This window comes from Elgaria multicarinata, chromosome 13, assembly GCF_023053635.1.
Source record: "Elgaria multicarinata webbii isolate HBS135686 ecotype San Diego chromosome 13, rElgMul1.1.pri, whole genome shotgun sequence".
Classification (NCBI taxonomy): domain Eukaryota; kingdom Metazoa; phylum Chordata; class Lepidosauria; order Squamata; family Anguidae; genus Elgaria; species Elgaria multicarinata.
The window spans coordinates 3,657,511-3,683,819 of NC_086183.1; the positions used below are offsets into that span (position 1 = coordinate 3,657,511).

Here is a 26,309-nt window from a genome sequence, read left to right on the forward strand (position 1 = left end):
AAGGATGGCGGGACCCAGTTTCCCATGAGGATCACAGCAGCGGGGAGATGCCTCCAGGGAAGCGAGGGTTGGAAACCCAAAACCAAGGATTATCTGCTCGCAAAGGAGTTGGATGAGTTGGGTGGTTGGGGGAAGGGAGGATCTGAAGCAAGAGTGGACAACTCGTGGCCCTCCAGATATTTTGGCCAATGGCTCCCAGCATCCTGAGCCAGCATAGCCAATCATGAGGGGTGTTGGGATTTGCCCACCCTGATCTGAAGCGACATCAGGCGCCCAACATTCCTCCAACCACCTAACCAGCACAGAAGCAGACTCGGCATCACTCTAATGCTATTGGGTGAAAGGGAGACGCCCCTCCCCCCAGGGCAGGGCCCGGAACGGCTCTCACCCTAAAGGCAAGAACTGATACAGTCACCAGGATCTTTTCTCCTCCTGGCCAATTGGATTTGGTTCTCTTAAGGGAGCATATCATGACCGCAGGATTGGCTCCGGTCCCTGCCAGAGTCCTAGGCAGGAGAGGCTCCTTAACCATAACCTGACAATAAAGGTCGGTCTCCGGCTGCATATTCAAGACTGTTGCATATAATTTCGCCCCTCTTCTCCCTGCTCCACCGGAAACACTTTGCCTGTGCAGAGGGTTCCGCTGTGCTTGTGATATTTGGCCCAGAGAGCAACGCCCGCTACCCAGGGGACGGGGATCGAATGGGAAGTACAAAGGCTGCCAAGAGCAGGATGAGGCATTGCCAGTTATTATTTTCTTCTAGATGCAAAGACGGGGAACCACATTCAGTCGAGTCACAACTGTCCCTGGTGTAGCACTGGGGAAGAAAGGGTGACCTAGCTTTTGCATAGCTGTAAATAAGCATCTCCAAACTGGTTTCCCAGAAGGACGGAGTCCAAGGGTTGGCGGCTGTTAGAGAAAAGTCGCAAAGTGGTCGGGACCACTCGTTTGGCTTGATCAGAGGCCGCTTGACGTAAGCTGCATGGGGCCCCTGACGCCACGGGAGCGCTTTGCTGGACGGGAGCGCAGCCCCTGCGAAGCCGGACGCGCCAGGGGAAGCGGGAGTCGGCAGAGAAACATAACAGATGCTGCTCATAGAAGGCTGAGGGGCAAACAATGGCTCCTTCTGAAATTTGGTTCGGACTCGCGCGGCTTTCCTCTCCACAGAACGCTGCTCGCCACGTTCTGCTCCTTGAAGTCCTAGTTACCGGCACAACCCCCCAGCAGCGTTCCTTAGCTCTGACGGACAGGAGCCACCAGTGACACTGCTGTTGAGAAACAACCCCACCGCCACCACGACTCCCCTGGAGGGTTTTGCATCTGTATCGCTCTCGGAACGTCCAGGGTTTGTGGCTTTGCCTGCAGCTGGAAGATTTCAAGTAACGTTGAGGCAACTAGTTGCGGTGCTTTGGGAGAAGAGTCTCCGTTGGAGCCCTGCCAGCGTGGCGAGGTCGAAGAAGTTTTGGGCTCGGCGGAGCATGGTCTGTTAGAGCGGCCGGGCAATGTCTGTCTATCCCGCCTCCCTGCCCCGGAAGCAGGAAGGTCCCCTCGCTGCCTCCCCTCCCCAATATGGCTGGTGTGTGACGGTCACATCGCTAGACTGGCTGCCACCTTAGTCCATGTTGGCACTAGCCGACCGGGAGATGTTCAAGGTTTGAGCAGAGACAGAGATGTCCTCATGGTCCACGGGGCTGTGGTAGTCAGAGGTGATGTCGGGATCCCCAGCGGGGATCGGCATGGCGGTCAGGCTGATGGAGTTCACGGAGCCCTTCCGTAAGCACTGTGAGTAGACGCCCAGCAGCAAGTCCAGCTTGTGCTCAATGGATTGTACCTGCACAAAGGGAGAGGGAAACCGGGGGGGGGGGGGGGGCAAAAACAGCTTGTGTTACAGATCCAAGCAGGAACAATAAGAGGAGGGGAAACCCAGGCGTTTGACAGTGTGTGGTGAGGTTTTTAACGGGTCCTGGGATTTCTATTGTTGATCATGCAAAACTGTTTCATATTTTTGTATGCACATAGTTTTATAGTACATTTTATATTGCAGTTTTAGGGTTTCAATCTTTGCAAACCCTGAATTAGGCAGTATAGAAATGAAATGAATGAATGAACTTCCAAATCTGCAGCTCCCAAAATTTGGAGCTGTCACTAGTATGGCTTTCCCAACCTGTCAACTTCCAGATGTGTTGGCTGTGATGGCTGGGAATTATGGGAGTTGTAGTACAACATATCTGGAGGTAATCAGGTTGAGGAAGGCTGCACTAGTAGAATATGGAGTCTCTTGAGAAAGTTGCCTCCACCAGATATGAAATCTCATAAACGTATCTTCACGGCTAGTATTGCTATGAGCCATGACCCCGGGATCCCATAGTGCTCTAATGAAGACTCAGATGATGATTCAGGCTGTTTTTCCCAGGGGGGAACCTTCAGTACTTTCTCCTGTATCCTTCAGGCTGGAGGACATGGCACCATCACTATCCTTGGACTTGAATGGCAAGTCCTCATTAGTCCCCTCATAGAATCATAGAATAGCAGAGTTGGAAGGGGCCTACAAGGCCATCGAGTCCAAACCCCTGCTCAATGCAGGAATCCACCCTAAAGTATCCCTGACAGATGGTTGTCCAGCTGCCTCTTGAAGGCCTCTAGTGTGGGAGAGCCCACAACCTCCCTAGGTAACTGATTCCACCGTTGCACTGCTCTAACAGTTAGGAAGTTTTTCCTGATGTCCAGCCGGAATCTGGCTTCCTTTAACTTGAGCCCATTATTCCGTGTCCTGCACTCTGGGAGGATCGAGAAGAGATCCTGGCCCTGCTCTGTGTGACAACCTTTTAAGTATTTGAAGAGTGCTATCATGTCTCCCCTCAATCTTATCTTCTCCAGGCTAAACATGCCCAGTTCTTTCAGTCTCTCTTCATAGGGCTTTGTTTCTAGACCTCTGATCATCCTGGTTGCCCTCTTCTGAACACGCTCCAGCTTGTCTGCATCCTTCTTGAATTGTGGAGCCCAGAAATGGACACAATACTCTAGATGAGGCCTAACCAGGGCCAAATAGAGAGGAACCAGTAACTCACGCGTTTTGGAAGCAATACTTCTATTAATGCAGCCCAAAATAGCATTTGCCTTTCTTGCAGCCATATCGCACTGTTGGCTCATATTCAGCTTGTGATCTACAATTCCAAGATATTTCTCGTTTGTAGTATTGCTGAGCCAAGTGTCCCCCATCTTGTAACTGTGCATTTGGTTTCTATTCCCTAAATGTAGAACTTGGCATTTATCCCTATTAAATTTAATTCTGTTGTTTTCGTTACAGCACTCCAGCCTATCAAGATCACTTTGAAGTTTGTTTCAGTCTTCCAGGGTATTAGCTATCCCACCCAATTTTGTGTCATCTGCAAATTTGATCAGCGTTCCCTGCACCTCCTTGTCCAAATCATTAATAAAAATGTTGAAGAGCACTGGGCCCAGGACTGAGCCCTGCTCGTTGTCTCTCCCCAGTTTGAGAAGGTGCCATTGATAAGTACTCTTTGAGTCCGATTCTGTAGCCAACTGTGAATCCACCTAATAGTTGTTCCATCTAGCCCACTTTTAACTAGTTTGTTAATCAGAATGTCATGGGGTACTTTGTCAAAAGCTTTGCTGAAGTCAAGATATATGACGTCCACAGCATTCCCACAGTCCACAAGGGAGGTTATCCTATCAAAAAGTGAGATCAACTTAGTCTGACAGGATTTGTTCCTGACAAATCCATGTTGGCTTCTAGTAATCACTGCATTGATTTCAAGGTGTTTACAGATTAACTTCTTTATAATCTGCTCCAGAATTTTCCCAGGGATGGATGTCAGACTGACTGGTCTGTAGTTCCCAGGTTCCTCCTTTTTGCCTTTTTTGAATTTGCCCTCCACCTCCTAGACCTTCCAGAACCCAAAGAGTTCAGGACCGAGGGGACAGGAGCAGGCAGAAGTAACATCGGGGCCTGCTCCTGCTGGACTCTTCCCCCCCCCCCAGGGCAAACTGCCATCTTGGCCCTGTGGGGAAGAAGAAGGACCGAGGGGACAGGAGCAGGCAGAAGTAACATCGGGGCCTGCTCCTGCTGGACTCTTCCCCCCCCCCCCCCACAGGGCAAACTGCCATCTTGGCCCTGTGGGGAAGAAGAAAGACCGAGGGGACAGGAGCAGGCAGAAGTAACATCGGGGCCTGCTCCTGCTGGACTCTCTCTCTCTCTCTTTCTTTCTCTCTCCTCCCTCCCTCCCTCCTTGACTCCTTTTCCTTGTGTGTCATGTCTTTATTAGATTGTAAGCCTGAGGGCAGGGACTGTCTTTTTTCCTAAGTGTAAGCCGCTCCGAGAGCCTTTTTTGGCTGAGGAGCGGGGTATAAGTATGGTAAATAAATAAATAAATAAATTAGGCAAAGGGCTTTTAAGGGAGACAGCTGGCTCCTTCAAGGAGATGAGACTTAATGCAGAAGAGGTCTTGCTGGTCTTTATAATTTATTTTTATTTATTTATTCGTTACATTTTTATACCGCCCAATAGCCTCAGATGGCTTCTACTCCCTGTTGAGGCAACATCAGTCCATAGCTCACTCAGCAGAGCCTACTGGGAGTTTTCCACGGTCCTGATTTCTGCTTCAAGTGGCCTGACATGACTCTGTGAGCCTCAAGGCCCAGCAGAACAGGATATATACTGTACCATCACTGGAAGCCCATCTTAACATGCGGCCCTTTTAAAACTGTGTCTAAAGTATGTGGGGTCCATTTTTGAGAGGGTCATCTTAGATCAGTTCACACATGGGCGGTATTAAAATCACTCTCACAAAGCGGTCAATCTTTGCCTTTCCCAGCCGGGATAGAGGCCTTGAACTGCTCTTCAGTATCCCAGCAAGCGTTGATTTTTGTAACCTCGAGTGGTGGGATCAAAAGGAATGAAAGGTACGATCCTAAGCATGTTTAGACAGAAAAAAGCCCTACAATTCCCAGCACGCTGGGAGTTGTAGGATTCCACCCTACTATCTAAACATGCATAGGATTGCACCCTAAATTCCCTAAGAGACTTCTGTGACCAAAGGAAGAAAAATCCCTCTGGAAGAGACTGCCTCACTCATCCCTGCTTAGTTCGTTCCTATGAATGCATGTTCTGTGAATGTTCTACCACTGACCTTAGCTCAGTGGTAGAACATCTGCTTTAAATGCAAATGGTCTTGAGTTGATCTCCAGTATCTCCAAGTAGCAAGTGATGGGGACGTCCCATCTCTACCTGAAAGCCGCTGCCAGAGAAGGCAAGACTGGCTTAGAGGGACCAATAGCTTCCACTTGTGGGCACTAGAGAGACGTCCTAAGGGAGCCGTGTGTTCTAAACAAGCCTTCCACCTCCTCCTGCGCCTCCTCTTCTGCTGGACTCAGGCGCACCTGCTTCTCCACCTTGACCACTCGGCCCATCATACTGAGCTCGTCCACCAGCTCCACCTCCAGCGACGCCTTCTCCCCTTTCTCTCGTGTCTTCTTATCAATAGTGATGGCTCCCCGACCCACAATCTGATCCACGCTGCCGGGTTGGAGGGGGCAGTATGGGGGAGGGGGAGAAGAAAAGGCAGAAGGAAACAAAAACATACAGTGACCACATTGCATGGGGCAAATCAATCAAGGACCCCACATGTGCAAGCGGCTGCCGGAGGGGGGCTGTCAGGCCGCTGTTCGTCCTCTCGGCTGCGGTGAGGCGTGTGGCCAAGCCCTGGTGCTGTGGCCAAGTGCCAGCAGTCGGCTGACTGCTTTAGGAGGGGGAAACGCCAGGCCTGCACAATCCGTGCTGGGCCAAGCACAGCACAGCCTCCCCCGCCAGGGGCTTCATCCCCCAACTCCATTTTGGAGGTCCCAGGAAGGCATAAAATGCAGGCGGCTTTTCAGGCCATCGTGGGCATAACCAACGGCAGTGACGCTTCACAAGCATTTTTACAGCACTTTAGCAGGTCACACACATTATTTTGTTGCAATCCTAACAGCAGCCCTGAAAGGTAGATCAGTATTGTCATCGCCATATTGCAAATGTGAGGCTGAGAGGGAGGACAGAGTTCTGATAAAACTGCATTTTGAGAAGTCACCACTGCTCACTCAAGGAAGGCTTCCTGAAATAAGCAAAACGTAGGCTGCAGTGGCAACACAGGAAGCGTCAAGGGGCCCAGGCAAGTGGCTGCAGTGCTGCTACAGAGAGCAGCTTCAACAAGCCGCCGAATGAGTCTATCGAGGAGGAGGCAGAACTATACTGGCAACTGAGAGCCAGTGTGGTTTGGGGGGGGGGTGTCTGGGAGATCTGGGTTCTAGTCCCCCCCCTCTGCCATGGAAGCTCACTGGGTGACTTTGGGCCAGTCAACGACTCTCAACCTAACCTACCTCACAGGGTTGCTGTTCTGAGGAGGACGGCCATGTAAGCTGCCTTGGGTTCCTTGCATGAGGAAAACAGGGCGGGATAGAAATTTATTTATTTATTTATTGCATTTATATACCGCCCCATAGCGGAAGCTCTCCAGGTGGTTTACAAAAGTGAAAAACAGTGAACATTTAAAAGAAATATACAACATTTAAAACCATAAAAAGCATAGAATGCAAACAAAAACAGACAGTATCCATTTACAAACATGTAAAAATAAATAATAAATTGTTTCCCAACTCAGACTAACCTTCCCCAACCTGGTGTCCTCAAACTGTTGGGCTGCAACTCCCATAATCCCCAGCCAGTGTGGGCTATGCCGTCCACTCCGGGATGGAACCAGGGAGCCACAAGAGACACCCAGAGCCCCAGGGCCCATCGGCAACTCCACTTACCGCGTCTGGAGGCTCTTGATCCGGCCGAGCATGTCGAGGTGTCCAGCGGAGTACTGCTCAATGACATCCTTGACGTCGTAAGGGCGCAGCGTCTCCTTGAACTTCCTTTTAGCCACCAGGAATTTGAGGATCCTGCAAAAATGGGCAAAGCACAATGCAAGAATCCGGAAGGCTCGAGGATGAGGAGATGTGTCACCGGACGCACAAAGCTGCCTTCTACAGTGCTGGGCCACCGGTCCATCTAATCCAGGATTGCCCAATGACTACAGACCATGGGACACGGCTTGGGAAGGAGCAGGCATAAGCCATGGAGGGTGCAGAACCATCTGCAAGCCAGACTGGGAAGGTTGCCCACCCATGGTCTGGACTGACAGGCAGCGGTTCTCCACAGCTGCCACCCACAAAACACTTTCCCCCGGAGATGCCCCGGGACTGAGCGTGGGGCCACCTCCATGCAAAGCAGATGCTTGAGCCAGGGATGTATGAGAATTCCGTTTGGGGCGCGTGAAATCTCGGAGGATTTTTCTGGTTCATATATGGTGGATTTAATTTGTTTCTGTCCAGTGGTGTCCCCTCCATCTGTAGCAAGCTGATCCAATACATGGATTCCACTTTTTTTGTAATGGTGGCAATTTGCGCAAATTGCATTCCTTTGGGTCCTTAAATTTGTGCAAATTGGATCTTTTCCTCCAAGGTCTTTAAATCTGCACAAACGTGGTATGTGTATATATACAGTATATTTGACGATCTTGGACAAGTGCGCATGATCGCAAGTCTGCCTGTCCGCTTTGTAGCCCTGCAGAGGCGTATTCCCCTCTTGTGAGTATCCCTGTCAGTTTCAGCTTCTCTACCCGCTATGTAGTTCAACAGAGCCAGATTCCTTACTTGTCAAAGAACTTGTCGATTTCACCCTCAGTTTCACTCCATCCATCCCAGAGTTGCAGATTGAAAGCGGAAGCAGCTCCCCAAGATTTCAGTAGAGAGGGATTTCCTCAGGCCTACCTCCAGAGATCTTTTCTCTGGACAGCCCAGGGATCGAGCCTGGGTGCAATGCAGATGCTCCGTCCGGAAGAAACAGCCCTTCCCTGAAGTCTACTCCAACTCCCCCCCCCCCAATCAAGTCATTTCATCCAAAAGCAGGGCCAAGGAAGGAGGGGCTGCCCCAAAGCCACATGTGCAGAATGCAGAGAAGTGCTTCCAGGGGACCTATACCAGCAGCCCCCACCTCCCTCTCCCAGACCCACAGGCTCACCTGACTGCCCTGATGAGCGTCTTCACCGCAGGCATGATGTCCTCAAAAGTCAAATCGCACTGGTAGCCCTTCTCCTCGCTGTTTTCCTCTGCAGGGCCATCTACTGGGGGCGGGAAAAGGACTTCAGGGAAGAGAACGTCTTGGGTGAATGTTTTTGCCTGCCTTGTTCAACTCGTAGCGAGGCAGAGGACCCACAGTCCCCAACCTCTATGGATCAGTGGGCCCATTTGGAAATCTGAGTAGGTGGCATGGCCGCCGTCTCAAACTGGCTACTGTGGTAGCCATGGCCACTCACAAAACATCCATTTTACAGAAGGCAAACTGGTGAGAGTCCAAAAGAAGTCCCTTGCCCAAGAACCCACATAACAGAGCTCCAAAACACAAGCCCCCCTTTTACACCCCAAAGTCCCTGCCTGGTGCCCAAATTGTCATCTTTTCAGAGCCAGGTTAGAACTGCCCTCTACTCCCAGGCATTTAGTGGCATATGATGGGGCATTTATGCCAATCGTCTGAACAGGGGGCTGTCTCAATGCTCAGAAAGCCCTGGGGCTGGGGGCACGGTGGTGCGGCATGGATTATGAGATGCAGCTGCCCTCACACACACACACAGCCCGGGGCTTTATTGTCTAAGCTGCTTGGGGGGGGAGGTTGGGGACTTAACCCGAATATTTTCTCTGGAGTGAGGCAAGGACGCGCAAGACAGTGTCCTAACCTTTTCGGTCAGCAGGCACATTTAGAATTTTGAGACAGTGCCGTGGGCACTCTCATAAAATGGCTGCCATGGCAGAGGAGGGTCTGGTCCATTCATAAAATGGCTGCCATGGCAGAGGAGGGTCTGGTCCATTCATAAAATGGCTGCCATGGGGCGCATGCCCAGTCACAAAACACTGATTTCCCAGAAGGCAGTCTGGTGAGACTCAAAGAAAAGTCACTGGCCCGAGAACCTAAGCTCCAAAACACAAAACCGCTCTTTTGAACCCAGATAAAGGTGGCAGCAGAAGGCGGCCCTTTGTTTCGCAGCTTGCCAGCCTCCCTGTTTTAATACGATTTTGAATAATTTTTAAGAATCTTTTGGAATACAATCAAAATCCAGAGGGGCAAGGAGCCTGCCAGGTACCAAGAGAGCTGCCCACAACCACCACATGAAGAGACGCTTTGCACATTGCGCCAGTCACCCTGACCTTCCTGCTGGTGGCTCCGAAGTCAGTGAGTCTGCTCCAGGTTTCAGCCAGAAGTCTAAAGCAGCTATCCAAGGTGCTCAGTCTCGGAGAATCATAACTTTGAAAGAATTTTCCCACCCCCATCGGACTGATCAATGACACCAGGTGTTTGTTTTCTTGGTGTTCCCAATAAGATGTGGCTTGGCTCACTTACTTGAGCCATTCAGAGTTCTCTCTCCTGCAGGCAATGTGTGGCGCGCTGCCCATTGACCTTTTCATGGCTCAGTGGCCTGGGGATTGCGTGGGATAACCCAGTGGAGAGCTTCGGCTATTGGGTGGTATAAAAATGTAATAAATAAATAAATAAATGTCAGTGCAGCAGCAAATCCGCTCCGGGTTTCAGTCAGAACTCTAAAGGAGCTCTCCAAGATGTGAAGCCTCCCATTGCACAGCGCCTTGGAGAGCCCCTTTAGGGTTCTGACTGAAACCCGGAGCGGATTCACCGCCCCACTGACATCGGAGCCAGCAGCCTCCAGTGGGGTGACCTGTATTGGAGAGGGGGAACGGAAAGGTTCTTCATCCGAATTAAAGCACCGTGCCTGGACTTTGGGGCTGCCGTTTGTTCTTTCGCATTTCAACATTTTAAAAAGAATTTTCAGCGTACATTTCACATGTATCAATGGGGGATGCCAACGACACAGACCGCTCCGTGGCGGGAAAGAGGAATATAAATCTAATAAAGTTAAATAACATGTATTTTAGCTTCCTGTGCCTCCTTGTGTGATAATAGATGAGTAGACCTTCCCTCCCCACACCATGATTCTCCAGATGAACGATGGAGAAGATCCAAACAAGGAACACTGCCCCCCCCCCCAGCCTCCCTCGCTCTCTTAAACACACTCCTCACAGTCCCAACCCTTGGTAGTTTCTGAGACTTGCCCTCCACTGGCGTCCGGGGCTTCAGCCTCAATGAGGCCCGGAACCTTGTCCTGTCATTGAAGCTCCAGCTCTTCTGCACCTTGGTAGGGCTGGTGGCTTCGTTGACGTTCTCGGTACTGGGAGAGCGGCGGAGGGGCGGGACCAGGTGCTGTTTCCCCCGCCTCTGGGAACTGTTCAGGCGGATGCGGTCCTTGATGCCCATCTTATTGCTGCAAAGGATTCAGGGTGGGAGGGAGACGTGAGCAGGCAGTTGGCGGAAGCTCGTGGGCGGGCGGGCGGGGGAAATGCAAGCAGCAATCTGAAGGGGGCGCCAGAGAGAAATTTGCCACTTCGCAATCGGTTCACCAGAGAACCTGTTTACCTGTTCCACTGTGGGGTGTTGAGTCTGTTTGGAACTGGTTGAGCCATCCCAGAATTTTACAGTAACTCCACATGTCTGCCTGAATCAGAGAGGAAGCCTTGCCCTCCCCACACAAAAAAACCCATCCTGGCCTGATCACAGTGGGATGAAACAGTCAGGACATTTTCCCGTCAGAACTTGAAAAAAGGGCACTTTTCCAAATTGACATGCAAGAGGTTCTAAACCTACAGTAATTAATTACTAGCCTGGGTGGGGAACATGTGACCTTCCAGTTGTTGGTGGACTGCAAATCCCAGTAGCCTTCACCACTGTCTATGCTGGTTGGGTTGATGGGAATTGCAGTCCGCCGACATCTCGAGGGCCACACATCCACCGTCCCTGGTCTACAGAAACAGGGCGTGCTGTGATGGTGCATTCAGCCTGGCTCTGTCAGGGACTCTGGGGGTTGATCAGGACTCTACCACTTCAGAACTTGTGCCTGGGCTGTACCACTTGAGGAGGCAAGGGGAAGCTCATATACCTGAGTTCTCCTGCTTGCATCCACCTCCATCCAAATAAAACCCATCTCCCTGCTGAGCTAGTTGTGGAGAAATCATGGGTGTGCAATATTAGTGAATGGGACTGCAGATGAAAGTTCTTAAAGCAACAAGGTACGGGGGATGGGGGAAATAGGATTTAGTTCCCCTCACCAGGGGATCATCGCTTTGGTGTGAACAACACCTTCCCCCTTCCTACATTACATGTGAATGGAAGACACCACTTGGAGAATGCACAGATCTGGCTTCATCCTGTCTAGATTGGCACTAATCCTGCTGGCAAAATGTAATTTACACAAAGTCCATGTAAAATTCAGCATCTTGATTACACCCCCACCCCAGTTCCCATGAAGCTCTCATTCCTCAGATACCACATTCAGGAAGTCAGTTATCAATGGAGACCAAGATGAGGTCAACATATTATATGTCAACAAAGTCCCCTTTTAATGAACTATAAAGTATGCCCTGAAAGCGTGGGATGGAGGGGATTCCAAAACAATGAACTCTGATTGGTGTATTTTAGGCCTAGGTTCATTAACTTAGAATAAAAACATGAGCCTTGGTAGCAGGGTGACCATGTGGAAAGGAGGACAGGGCTTCTGTGCCTTTGTTGTATAGCTTGAGTGACCAGAGACAAAAGAAGGCAGGGCTCCTGCAGCTTTAACTGTTGTGATGAAGAGAGAATTTCACCAGGTTCCCCATATATACAAATGACACCTGCTGAAATTCCCTTTTCTTCACAACTGTTAAAGATACAGGAGCCCTGACCTCCTTTCCATATGGTCACCCTAGACAAACCATGGCAACCCTTTCTATATGGTTGCCCTACTTAGTAGTGTGCAAAATAATAATAATAATCTATACTTAGGCACTGCTGATATTTTTGTACTTTTTTGTGCAATTAATGGCTGTCTTTTAGGTTACAATCTTTTGTTTTTAACCCAACACATTTGATTTTAATGGTGTCCATTTGACAAAGATGGCCACTATGCTATTTGTGATATTGTAAGGAAAATCTAAATTCTTGATGCTCAAGAAAGAAGGAGACAACGTTTTGAGAGCCCCAGCTTCCCCCCTAGTATCAAAGCTTAGCTAACCAAGAGCAGGAAAATATCCCCTGGAAAGTGGGGAAGGACCAACTATTCCTTTTTTTTAATTTGAAGCCATGCCAAAGGCTCTCTAGGACACAGGGAGAGATGGATCGTAAAATCAGGGCTGAACGTAGGCTGCAATTCCATGGTGGAATTGTACACAATGCTATAGTGACCTCAGAATTCAACATCCTAAGAACCTTAAAAAAAGAAGAAAACAAGTTTCTAGTTCTTATTATTGCTGGAATATATTTGAAAATATGTGGACGTTTAGTGACTTCTGAATAAATTTCCTGTGGCCAGGTTTCAGTACCTTGAACAGCTCTCCCTCTGACTAGCAGAAGAAGAACAAACTATGCAAAATAAGGGTTTGCGCAAATTTGCACGCTGTATCAAAGGTTGCAGAATCCAGGAAGTTTCATGATACGGGTTACTTCAATGTGGAATTTTGATTATAGCTTTCACTATGAACAGCCCCGAGTGCAAGGAATAACATGTATGTTTTAACAGGAAAGGGGCCAGAGTGAAAGGGAAGAAATCAAGGCATGCCACAAACGCCGCTCACAGTCCAGAGCACTTTACGGTTAAGGCTGAAAACAAGCAAACAAATAAAACATAAAACATTAAAACCATCCACGGATAAAGAGATTGAAAGACACCGCCGGACAAAGGATGCCAGCAAAGGAGATGTTTGGATGCGCTGGAGATTTGTGGTGCGTTGCTGTCAACTAGCTGAAATAAGAGTGTTACCTTGGAAGATGTTCTGACAGAAGAGCCAAGAACATCTCCAGTGAATGGAAGCGATGGCCCCCAACGCGAGCAAAGCCATCTGTGCAAGGAAGAGGGAGAATTTCCTGAAGCCACCAGGAAAGAACAGAAGTACTGTTTTCTGGAATGGGGCAGGTCACAGGGATCTCAGAAAGGAGTTTGGCTGACCCGGCCCGTTCCAGAAACGAGCGTTTCCGCTCATTTCCGGGATTGCTTTAGGAAGCCCTTGCTTCCGGTTGCACGAGCGCTTCATCCCACAGGTGCAACGGAACATGCAGAAGTGCAGCGACAGGATCGCATTCTGCTCAATAATGCCCCCTGGCAAACTGGATGCCTTGACAACTTCAAGAGATTTGCCTCCTTTTAGGTGCAAGCCACCGAAAAAGGAGTAAGCTGGCATGTTCTGTTCGGAATCTTGGAATATCCAAGAGCACTGGAGGTGGATCGTGTTCTACTCAGAAGGAGGGGGGGGAAATAGCCCCACAGTGATACACTGTGTGCGCGTGCATGTATATTTGTATGTGTGTGTGTTTACACACACACACACACACACACACACACACACACACACACACACAGAGCCTGGGATGTTTCAAGTACTCCATGGACTAAATCTCATGTTACATTCTCCAGATATGGTATTACTTGGTAGAGCCTACTTACCAGATCCAGGGTCAGATACAAAAGCAATTGTGATTAGCAAGGAGCACTGTACTAGCTCAGGAAACAGAGCCGTTGCACTGGTTGCTAGTCTTTCTAATGTAAAGGAAGCCTCTCCACATTCTGGGGAATGTCTGAATGTGCACACTTTGCTCCACACAAGGGTTTGCCATAGCGTCAACCAAGTATGAGCCCTAGAAGACACCCAGACATGCCCCTCTATCTACATCTGCCTCCCCCAAGCCAATGCCCTCCAGATGTGTTGGACTGCAACTCCCATCATTCCTAGCTATAATGGGAATTGCAGTCGAACACAATGAGAGGGTACCAGGTTGGGGAAGGCTGATCTATATATTGCAAGGGACACTGGAGAGTTGTATACAAACGGTTCTGGCAGTGGCCAGATTTCACAGCTCTCTTCTCACTAAGGTTCGTTCCTCTGAAGGTAAGTTGGGAACAACAGGCTGGTGATGCACTTTGTGGCCCTGGCCCATTCGACGATGCTCAAATCGGGTTGGCTCAGAAGTAAGCCAAGCTGTTTCCCCAAACATCTGGAAACGACAAGGCAACAGCTCTTTGGAAAACTACATTTCCCATGGGCTACTTGCGCCTGGTGCTCTGCATAGCAGCATGCCAGGCGCTGGAAGGCAGGGAATGAGGAGGAAGGGAACTTTATTTTCTCCCACTTGCTGCTGCTTATTATAGGGCGCCAAGTTGGGGAAAAGTCTGTCTTCGTGCATGCTTGGACAACTGGTGGCCCTCCAGATGTTGCTGGAGTACAATCTCAGAATAGCCAAGGGTGGGGGATGGTGGAAGCTGCAGTCCAACCACACCTGGAGAGGCATGCCGCCTACTCTGGCCTTAGGGCATTGCAGCTGATCTTCCTGGAGTGCTCCTCCCAGGCGCTGCCCTGCAAGAACCTCTCAGAGCACCACCCAAGGTCCCCACTAAAGCTGCAGGATCGGTAGTTGTGGCTGAACCATGAATGATGTTCTTGACCAGGATGTTCAAGCCATCCCAGGGGTCCTCGCCACATCATTTGGAAAACACGGCCTTACGCCAGGGTCGGGGGTGCCGGAAACGATCCATCAATGTGTTGCTTGGACTGGGCCAATGGGGCAGTTTTCAACCTCCGTGACCACCCCTGCTCGTCTGCTCTTCCCCCATGCATCTCAACTAAGACAACAAGAATAACTTCAGGGCCAGACCGTGTGCGTGCGTGCGCAATTTTTGACGACCCCCAAGTTCTTTCCTCAGGTGAACATTGGTTTGGCCAAGTGGCCCACCCACGCCAAATCGCCAGGTTCTAATTAATTCCACGGATGCAGCCCTAGAGAAATCAGGGCCGTGAAATAGTCCTTGCATGAGAGGCTTTGGATGTCTAACATGGCAGAGGTCGTGAAGGGCACTCCGGACCTGCTGTGCCATTCTGTAGACACGGATGCCAGCAAGAGCTCAAAGAGGAATCCACGCACCTGCTGATGGAACCTCTTCACCCAGATTGGAGTGTGTGCCTAGAAAGTTATCACTGGCCCTAAGAGTTATTCCCCAACCAGTTTGTAATCAAGCACCTACAAGCAGATAGGTCTTCAGCACAGCTTTGTGAGAGTTATTCTAAGCAGAATGTGAAGGGAAAAATAATAATTTTCTGTGGGTTTTTTTTTATAAATAGGAGAAGGGGAAGTTCAGAGAAAAACAAAAATTAGCTCTCCAAAGCAGTTTGGATCCAGAGTGAGATTTTATTCACAGATGGGAGTGACACGGCCGAAAGGCCCGATGGCCAAGAGCCGCTCTGCCCCTATTTGTTTTAATGGGGCTGACGCAGGGGGCGGGGAGAGACTTCCTGGTGCGTCATGCCCTCAGCCTCTTCAGGAGCCCTGTTTTTACTTTTTGTCTTTAAGCCTTCAGATTTTATGCTGAAATGTCTCACATTTTAAAATTTGTGTGTATATATATGCTTTAAAAAATTGAAGCTATAAAAACTTAATTTATTTTTTTTAGGATTTTAAAAATCTATTTATCTATCTATCTAAGCTGGATGCGCTACTAGTGGTCACTTGTTTTGTTTCGAGTGCTGTACCTTCGCCTGCATTATCAGTTGATTTGAGAAATTTTAATCAACCAACCATTTTTCCTCTGGCTGGTCCAACGTCAACTCTATGTGGAACAGGTAGCTGGTACTGAGTTGGGAGAGGGTGTAGAAAGCAAGTAGAGGACGTTTAGAAGGGAAGAACGCAAATGCGTTGGAACGGAAGGACCATTTGTTAGCCAAATGCATTTACTAACTCTCCCTCTAAAGCTGCACTGGAGATGTCCCATCTGGTTACAGGAGAGCAAACATATCTCCCATCAAGAAAGGGCTTCACAGCAAGACACCAATGGACACCGCCGACCCCCCGGCCCCCCCTCATGCACGTCTCCATTGCTTACTGGCCCCCAGCATGCCTGCCTCCACTTTTTTTTCTTTTTTTTTTTTTTTAAGGGGGAAACAGGATCACAATGCAAGTAGAGTTAAAAACCGATTCAACCCCAAAACATCTCCTGGGTAGCAGTTCCAAAATCCTCGGTACCTCTGTTTCCAGCCGGTGTGAATCCGAAAGAAATTCCTTTTACTACTAAAGATCTGGCTAAAGAGATGGGAAGAAAAGAAAAACAAAAAAACAAAAAGGAAGAGATAAGAAGAAGAAAAGAAAGAAGGGCGGAAAGTTAGTGAGGGGGTGTATGAAAAAGAAAAGTTAGGATGATCTTGTGGGGGAGGAAAGCCATGCTGAGGCTGTCAATAAGGTCTGCGTGGACAGCACCGCCTGAGCCCTAACCTTATTCTTGCATCCAAAGTCCCGTGAACTGACCTGGGCAATTTATTTGCCACCAGACACCTACTGGATGAACTTGTGATAAGCACATGACCGAGATGGACATGGGAAAAGTGGAGAAAGGGTTCTGAAAGGATGTTCTGATGCAATGCCGTATACACCATTCCACTTGTTTCCCTCTCTCCCTCTCCCTCCATATGGCAAACTGCACAAGGAAATGTCACGAGGAGAGTCAACGGCACAGAGATACACCCAGGCTAATCAAGGGGCACATCTCCGTGTTCTACCGAATGTGGCTACACCACAAGGTCCTTTTGGCAAGGATGCAGTAACACCCAAACATTACCGCTGAATCAACAACTAGTATTGCTTGAAGCCCATTTTTGAGAGGTGAGCCCTCCCCTTTCGTTTTGATAACAAATCCCCTTTTATTTCTTCACTCTGCACGCAGGTTTCTGGGACTGGCAGAGGGATGGGACGGGATACAGAAAACATCTGCTTCGGACCCCTCTATCATGAATTACCAGCCACCAAAGCATCTAAAACACTTCTGCAATACTAAGCGAATAATATGGGATTTCTGGGGATAGGATGCATCTGAGCAGGTATTTGATGCAAATATATTCTGTTTTGCAATAAAATATTGTGCAATAAGAGATCCTGCAGAAGTACATTTGAAGAATCCACCTTCTTTTGTTCAACATATACTATGCCTGCCTCCCCTTCCATTTTTCTCCTATTCTCTCATTTCCCCTCTTTTCATTTTTTCCCTCCTCTTGGAAAAAAAACCTAAACAAGTAAAATGTGGCTGCGCTGTCGGTACAACCCATCTTAGATTGAGAGTGACATGCTGATGAGTTCCATCCCAACTCAGCAGCTGAAGGTCAATGACTTAGATGGAAGTTTTACCCCCAAAAAAGTTCATCTATAAGCAATATACCCTCCAAATGGAACTGGGTTGCATTTTTAACACTGATCCTTTAGAGCAGAGTTCCCGAACCTGGTGAACTCCAAATGTGTAGGACAACAACTCCCATCAGCCTCAGCCAGCATGACCAATGGTCAAGGATAATGGGTGTTGTAATCCAAAATTTCTGGACGGCCAGCAGGATGGGGGAGGCTGCTTTGAAACGTAATAGCAAGCAACTGCCAAGTTTCCTTTGCTGATGTTCTCCCCCCCCCCCCCAAGCCCTTTGCATTCATGAGCATGTATGCACACAGACCCGGATGGACAGACAGACAGACACACACACACACACCAGGTTACCCTGGCTTTAAAGGCCTATCCCCAGCAGTGTCTACAGATTGCAGTCCTTCTGGAGGAAAACCTACCGTCCTGCAGTCTCCCTCTTTTGAGGGGGAATAAAAGCAGGCACTGCAGCTTTAAGGGAAAGGTTACCTTAGGCGTAAACACTTGTGGGGCGGAGCTTCTTCTTCTTTCCAGCTTCCGGGAATGTGTAAGGAATGGTGAAGTGATGGGAAGGTGGAGAAAGGAGGAGGAGTCAAGGGAGGCAAAGAAGAAGAGGAGAGAGAGAAAAGATGATGAAATGAGGCAGAGACTGCAAAGGAGACTTGACCAGGGGTCAACGACACTACACAGACCCAGCAACGCAGGCCCTCTCGGCCTCCAGAAACTCGCTCTGAACACTTTGGTCCTCTGGAATGGGAAGAGGGCACCAGGACCTGTGCTACAAAACCTGATTCTCCTGTTAGTGAAGAACGTACCGTTACAAGGATTGCGATAGACAACAAGGTGTAGCAGTGGACTCCAGACAACAGAGGGAGGCAGAGAACGGTGCTTCTCTCTGGGGTCCACTAAAGGGCCAAGACAGACCAAAGGGAAACCAACTCAACATACCACAGGTAAAAAAGGAAAGAAAACCAGAAGGGAGCAGCAGCACAGGAAGGACACCACAGAGAGAGAGAGAGAGAGAGAGAGAGAGAGAGAGAGAGAGAGGACACACCGGCGGCACAAAGACCCGCGAGGTGGTGGCTGTGACCCTACCTTTCCCCCGAGCAAAACGGAGGACTGATGGTTTTCAGGCCCGAGGTGAAGGAGTGATACGGCGGTGGAGCTCCGTCGGGGAATCTCCTCACCTCAGAGTTCCTAAGCCCTCCGTTGCGAGCTCGGTGCAAGTGGTCAAACATAAGGACCAGTTCTCTAGGGACAGGTTCAAATAAAAACATGGAGGAATTAAAAGCTTTCAAATGAAGGGATGGGGGAGGGGTGGGAGAAACAAACAAACAAACAAACAAAAAGAAATATATATAGCAACGGAATGTGCAAAAATGGAAGGGGGGAGTTAAAAAGGAAGAACGAAAACAGAAAAAGAACGGGTATCCCACAATTCTTTTATTATCTTGATTGGTCTCTCCAGGGGCATGAGTTGTCCATGCTCATTTGTTGAACTGCGGCCTAAGGCTGTTGAGTTACAGCAGCTTTCCCCAACTGTTGGGGGCCCCCCTCTGGATCTGTTGGATTAGAGTTCCCATCATACCAGAAAGCATGCAGTTTGGGCCAGGGTGCCTGGGGATGGTGAGACTTGTAGTCCAACAGATAAAGGGGGTGCTGGGATCCTGCATTTCCTTGATTGCGCTAACATAAGATCAGCCATGTGTGCAACATTCCTTGGACACCTGTTGCTACCTCTTCCCATCTGTGGAAACCCATCAGATCTTTTCCCAAGCCAGGATACTGCGTAGAGGGGGGAGAGAGAGAGATCTTTCACTAGACGTTATGGGCTGCTAAAAGGGTTTGTCTTGCACAGCTTTCTCCGGTCTTTCACCCCTCTCTCTTTTCTCACAATCTGTCGCTACAAGGAAACAAACCCAAGCCAACACAGACAGAAGCAAAAAAGCCTCCCAAAGGTATGAAAACGTGCAGATTTGAGTCCGCTTGTGTCCTGAAAATTATGAGCGGCCACACAAAACATGGAGTCAGTCTGTTTCCTCCCTCCGAGGGTATAGAAATGGTGGCTGGAATTCCAGGATGGGTTTAAACTCCCCGATGGAAATTTGTTCAGTGCATCTGCAATTCAAGAAGCTGAACAAGGCAGCCACCCAACATGGTGGAATGCAAAATCTACACTTCATCCTTAACACACTGGACGTGGCTGTGTCCAGCGTAATTCATGCCCAAGGGCTGCCAAGGCGTAGGCGTTTGGGGGGCGGGGGGAGCGTTGCTTTGGTGTGTTCTTTTAAAGCTTGCCAAAGGTCACCAATTTGTAACTCGAAATGATGCCAGGGTGCTTCGTCAGCTCTAGAGGCCGGGAGAAGACGAGCAGGGCTCCTGCTGGAAGCACAACTGCCTCCAGTGACTCTGAAAACCACTGATGACCGAGGATCACAGAAGAAGCCCTTGTTCTACCACCACTGAGCAGGCAATCCAAAGGGCAGGCCTCACAGCAACGCTTCTTGAATTTCCGCTCAATGAAATGCTCACACCAGAACAGCAGTGGGGATTGGGCTGGTCATGATGAGCTGGAGACAGGCAGCTGTTTTTCAGAAACTGAAAGGGGCTTGAGAGAGGGAGGGAAGGAGGGAGGGAGACATGCGCGCGCGCACACACACACACACACACACACACACACACACACACACACACACAGAGAGAGAAAGCAGTGGTTTTACTGCCACCTACATGGAAGGGCCCTGGCATAGTGGTAGAGCCCCTGCCAAAGGTCCCCAGTTTGATCCCTGGCAGCATTTCCAGGTAGGGCGAGGAAAGGGTCCTGCCTGAAACCCTGGTGAGCCGTTGCTGCCAGTCAGTGTCGACAATATTAGGCTAGATGGCCTAGTGGTCGGGCTTCATTTAAGGCAGCAACTCCCTGGGTCCTTGTCGGACGTACCTGGGCCCTTATCTCAGTGGTAGAGGCCCTGCTTTGCATGCAGAAGGTCTCGGGTTCAATCCGCGGCATCTCCAGGTAGACCTGGGAAAAGCTCCAGGTAGAGCTACTTAAAATCCCGGAGAGCTGCTGCTAGTCAAAGTAGGCAATACTGAGCAAGATGGGCCCAGTGGCCTGACTTGGCAGAAGGCAGGTTCCAGCGTTCCTGGGTTTGGCAGATGCTTGGAAATAATACACACACATGAAAAGTCAAATATATTTGGCCAGAAACAAAAGTGGGCTGAACATCAACATGCATCCCAAGCAGGAATTCCTCTTTCAAGACACCTTCAACACTTTTGAAGAGTAGGGACCTCTTGGCTCAGTTCACGCAACACTTTTCTTTACTAGGTGGGAAAGGGGTACCACTTTACTAGAGGGTACCACTCACCACACAACCTGTTCCGACTCTACCGTTGTGTGGGTGTGGCCTCCTGTGGAACGGAGTGGAAGTCAACACAGCATTTGATTGATAGTTCCTCCACCCTCTCTCCTCCCCCAATCCGCCCAATGGTATCCCATCAGCCATTGTTGTCAAACAACAATCCCAGTGGCTCTCCTAGAGCAGCACTCTCTCATTTCACCACTCTTGCCAGAGAACTCTATGGCCACTGGGAAACTCCACTCCACTCCACAGGAAACTCCACAGAGCCCTCCAGACAACATGGAACACAACGGTTGTGCAGGAACTGTCATCTGCACAGCGTGGAGATTCAGGGTGGAGTGTTTTTCAAAAACAACAACAACCTCCATCGTGGGGTGGAGTTTTCTCTCCAGACAACACATTTCTCAACTGTGGTGTAACAACTCCACAGCGGAGTTCTAAAACTACTGTTTAGAATAGTATTGTGCGAACTGAGCCATTGTCTGTCTCCAGTCATGATCAAAGTTAGGCAAATGCTCTTTGTCCTTTCTAGAATGAAGCTCAAGGACAATGACAATTAAATGCATCAGGTCTGTAACTACAATTACCCATGATGCAACACTCTGAGCCAAACGTAGCCCACCAGCTGGTTATGGGAGCTCACCAGAGGGACGTCAACCTCCTGGTGTTGCTGCCCGCATGAGATTACTCTGGGAGTAGAGAGAAAGAGAGAGAGAGAGAGAGAGAGAGAGAGAGAGAGAGAGAGAGAGAGAGAGTAGCGCCACACCTTTTCGGGGGCCAGGACCCCTGCCCCTGACTGTCAGAAATATGGTACTCAAGCCGGGGCCTTTTCTGCTGTGGCATCAAAATTTTTGATGCCTCAAGCGAGGTCTGAAGCGGAGCAGAAACTGATTTCATCCTTAAGATTGTCTTGTGCTGCTACTGCCTTTTGGGTTCTTTTTGAAGAATGTTGTTTGGCATTGTGGACGGGTGTTTTTTTAAAATCGTTTTTCTGTTTGGAACAACTGTAAGCCGCTTCGACGATTAATGATCAGAAAGGTGGAGTATAAATGCTGGAAAGTAAATGAAATGCATACATCCTCAGAGCTGTCATAAGCCTGCAACCTTGTGACCTTGGAAAGAGACTGTCAAAGTGGAACTAGGTTGAGGCCTGGCTCAGGACAGAGCAGCCTAGTGGGATTAATTGCTGCCACGGTGTACATTGGCATGAAAAGGGTCCGTCAGTCTCCATTGCAGCGTCCGCCAACCACACAGACCTTTAAGCCTACACGGCACTGATTGTGGGGAGAGAAGGCTACATGTTAGGGGAGACATGGATGGAATCATGAGGCGTTGTTGTCATGAGGGCGTGGAATCTGCACACACACACACACACACAGAGCTTTCCGCTCTGCCCCTTGATGAAATGGAAGCCCACAGAGACAAGCATCTGCCTCACCAGAAAAGGGATGAGCACAAAGCCATGACTATGTCGGACTGCCAACATCACGGCCTTGTCCCTAAGCGTCCCCCTTGACTATTTCCTCCTATGCAACTGAATGCCTGATATTTACTTCTGTGGAGGGAAACAGAAAAGGGAAGCACTTGGGGGTGTGCGTGTCAATATTGTTAGAAACTCAGACTGTGGCACTCCCCCTTCAGCTAAAAAACCTGCAATATATAGGCCCTCTCTGCTCTTTCCCACCCCATCATAATGGCTGACATTTCATTACCGTATAGAAGCAGCCAGCAAACAACAGCAGCAAAAGATTGCTGTGTGGTGACATTTCCCACCAAATTAATTTACCACATATACCAGTGGAGGCTGGTGGCTCCGACGTCATTGGGGCAATGAGTCCACTCTGGGTTTCAGTCACAAACCGTCAGAACTCTAAAGGAGCTATCTGCACCTGGAATAGCTCCTTTAGCATTCTGACTGAAACCTGGAGCGGATTCACCGCCCCAATGACATCAGAGACACCAGCCTCCACTGACATAAACTCACCTCGAGTTAGCCCTGGAATTCCCCTGGATGTGACCTGTTAAACAGCAGCTATAAAATATCTGCTACCACACACGGATAGAGAAGATGCCCCGTGCAGTTCCCACTCATTTCTTCAACCTGTCCTGCAGGGAATTAATTCACCCTTCTTCGAGAAAAAGCACACACACAAAACCAGCAGCGGCTGACATAACGGGAGCGGGGGCACCTCCAAAACAGGTCTAGTCCAGCCACCCCCAACCAAGACCTTTATCGTAGTTATGAGCCCCATCAACTGGTTTTCTCCCCCTCCTTGCCTGCGGGGAGTCATGAATTTCCAAGGAAGCCATCCGCCACTCACGAGGTGCCCCGCATGCAACTTCCCACATACCTAAACGATGGCAGGATGCTGTCATAATAGCACCAGGTGGCAGTCAGGTAGGCCCGGCTGACGTCCGTTGAGTAGAGGCGCCATGCAGCCTGTAGCAACCCGGGCCGGGAGGAGAGAAAGACATTCTTTCAGTATTTTCCCCACAATGAGCTGAAAGTAGAGAGACTAAAAGAACTGGGCATGTTTAGCCTGGAGAAGAGAAGATTGAGGGGAGACATGAGAGCACTCTTCAAATACTTCAAAGGTTGTCACCCAGAGGAGGGCCAGGATCTCTTCTCGATCCTCCCACAGTGTGGACTCGGAATAATGGGCTCAAGTTACAGGAAGCCAGATCCCGGCTGGACATCAGGAAAAGCTTCCTGACTGTTAGAGCAGTACGACAATGGAACCAGTTACCTAGGGAGGTGGTGGGCTCTCCCACACTAGAGGCCTTCAAGAGACAGCTGGACAGCCCTCTGTCAGAGATGCTTTGACATGGATTTCTGCATTGGTCTTGAAGGCCTTATAGACCCCTTCCGCTATTCTATGATTCTATTCTTTATTAATATTTGTTTACATCAGGGGTGTTGAACCATAGCCACAAGGGCCAAATATGGCCCACGAGGATTCCCTAGAAGACTACATACCCTTCCACTGGCCCCACCCCTTTCCCCTGACAGCCAATCATTAGCTGATTCCCCCAGGTTTTGCAGAGTTTCTCCCCCATTTTAAAAGGTTGACAGGCCTCTCCTGAGGCTTAGTTACTAGCAGTAAGAGCTTTAAGCTAAAATATGCTGGTGGGTTGTTGGTGGTGATGATGGTGATGATGTGGTTTTCCTCACCGTCTTTGCCTTTGGTCCCATTCACCCATGGAATGAGACCTACAACATTAAATTTGGCCCTTGTACCAAACGAGGTCCAACACCCCTCCTGCCTTTTAAAAATCCTTGGCCAGGAAGTTTCATCTCCTTGCGCTATCATCACATTCTTCTGCGCTGGCTTCAGCTTTTGGTCTTCAAAGTCTAACACAGGTGCCCGCTGTAAGGTATGCTGCTTCTCAGCCCTCCCTAACCTTGCGTCCTCCAGCTGTGTTGGACTGCAACTCTCATCATCCATGGTAGGGGAGTGGGGATCTGACACATCTGGAGGGCACCAGGTTTGGGAAGGCTGCTTGGTCTCATCACACATTAGGGTACCGCCCCTGTTTCAGGTGATGCCTCTTGGTGAAAGCAAATGACTTAAAGCCAAATGTGCTCTGTCCAAAAGCGTACAGGGCATTTGGTGGGGTGGGCACAGAGATTAAAACGGGGGTCTGGAGCAGCTCCTGGGTTATCGGGTGATGACAATGACAACAACAACAACAACAACAACTGTATTATTATTTTATAGTTATGTTATCAGCATTGAGATTATTTTGGCCTTTTTTCCTTTCTCAGGAGTTCTCAATGTGCAGCAGCTCAATGTTTTGAGCTGCTTCTTCCAAATATATTTGGGTTGTGGTGAGGGAAAGAGAAAAAAGAGACTCCATGGGGAATTAATTATTGGGGAGAAAGAAAGCCGGCAGCCCTATATCCCCGCCTTTCATCTGCTCTGGGAAGCAAGGCCTTCCGAACTGGCCAGTGTTATTGGACGGGGAGGACAGAGGGGGCTCGCCTGGGAGCCGGGGGCAGAGCTGGGGCTGCGCGATTGCTTTGTGTGCCGAAACAAGGGGACGCGTCCCCCTTTTGTCTCAGCCGCCATCCATTCCCAGCTGTTCCTCACCAGCCTTTCAGCCAAGGAGACGGACGGCGATTTGGGAGCTGCGTTTAGTGGTGGGGCGGCAGGCGCGCGGCCAGGAGGAGAGGGCAGGAGGGGGCGGAGGGCTCCCTTTTGTCGCAGGGGCCCTCTGAACCAGAGAGATAACGAGGGAGTCGGAAGTCGCATCTTCCCGACTACAATAGGAGAGAGGCTACCTAGACACGAGGCTGATATGCCAGACTTCGCTTGGACGGCGGGCTCTGCGTTATGAAAGGCAAAGCTGACGGAGGCACAGCCAGAACAGCGGAGTTGGAACAGTACGTGCAGTCGGGGGAGGGAACCAGGGGCCGAAAAAGAGGCCGTGGACAGGACAAAGATGAGCAGAGGAGGCGTCAGATCGCCCCCCCCCCCCAAAAAAATGTAACAAGCGAACTGCCAGCTCATGGGGGTTTCGGCCATGATCAGATCACTTCAACTGTCTGCCACTGCCTCTCTGGGGACAGGCGGGGTGGGGAAGCATCCCTGATAAGGAAGTCTCGGGAAGGGACCACGGCTCGCTGCCAGAGCTCGTGCCTCGCATTCAGACGTTCCCTGCTTCGTATGCATCTCCAGTCAAAGGGTCTTCCGTGGGCTGGGAAAGACCTTGGAGGGTTTAGATTTGGCGCTAGGGGGCTAAATGGGCAAATGGCATAAGGCAACTTCCTGCATTCCCACATCTACTCCAAGCAAACCAGCAGCAGGCGCCTCTATGTGGAGATGCTGCAGACTGAACCTGGGACTTTGTGCAAGATGCTCTGCTGGGATAGATGGCCCATTCCTTATTGAGGAATTGCGTTTGGGGCCTTCTGCATGTCAAGCAGAAAGAGGGCCTCCTCCCGTATGTTCCTGCCTGATCACTAAGGAGGTCTTTGGAGGCTCTTCGCCGAGTGCCACGACCCACAAGGGTGCAGAAGAGCCTTTTCGGCAGCGGCAGCTTGCCTGTGGGGTGCCCTTCCCAGTGAGATCTGCCTGGCATCGTCACTGTATACATTCAGACGCCAGGCTAAGACCTTCCTCTTTAAGCAGGCAACTAACATCTTTAATCTGTTGCTTGATTTATTACTTTGACTACTTACTCCTCGATGCATTCAACATTTTTAAAAAACTTTGCAATGTTTCATATTGTATTGTTGTTTTGTTACTCAGTTGTTGTTTGGTTTTATGATTGTAAACCACCCTGGGGGCATGTTCTAGTTGGGTGGCATACAAATCTAATAAAAACAAACAAACATACATAATCAGGCGCTCTCCCACTAGCTCTCTCCCACGCCACACGGCAACCTACATAAATGTGATATATATAATGCTAAGGTCATGCATGACAATGTGTATCACGGAGGTTCTGAGTTATGACATGCTGAAGGTTCTGAGCTATAAGAAGAACTTTGTCTACTGGTGGTTCTGAGCTATGAGAAGAACTTTGTGTTGCTAAGCAACAGGTTATATTAACACAGCTGGCTGTGGGGGTGTGGAGTGGCTGGCAGCAGGGAGCCCAGAGAGGGGGCCAGGCAGCTTGCTGGCACGTGCGGAGGCCTTAGGTAAG

General features: G+C 49.6%; 1 protein-coding gene across 1 annotated transcript in view; it reads right to left on the reverse strand.

The window, feature by feature from the left end:
- Nucleotides 1-1,480: 1,480 nt before the first annotated feature.
- Nucleotides 1,481-26,309, reverse strand: part of KCNQ4 (potassium voltage-gated channel subfamily Q member 4) — a 120,271-nt gene continuing 95,442 nt past the window's right edge. Inside the window, exons 8-14 of the mRNA XM_063140549.1 lie at nucleotides 23,012-23,100; nucleotides 18,397-18,552; nucleotides 10,163-10,371; nucleotides 8,064-8,163; nucleotides 6,812-6,943; nucleotides 5,402-5,537; nucleotides 1,481-1,832 (exon numbers count right to left, since the gene is read on the reverse strand). Of these exons, the coding sequence (XP_062996619.1) occupies nucleotides 1,614-1,832; nucleotides 5,402-5,537; nucleotides 6,812-6,943; nucleotides 8,064-8,163; nucleotides 10,163-10,371; nucleotides 18,397-18,552; nucleotides 23,012-23,100 (1,041 nt within the window). The 3' untranslated portion in view covers nucleotides 1,481-1,613. The remainder of the gene's footprint in view (nucleotides 1,833-5,401; nucleotides 5,538-6,811; nucleotides 6,944-8,063; nucleotides 8,164-10,162; nucleotides 10,372-18,396; nucleotides 18,553-23,011; nucleotides 23,101-26,309) is intronic.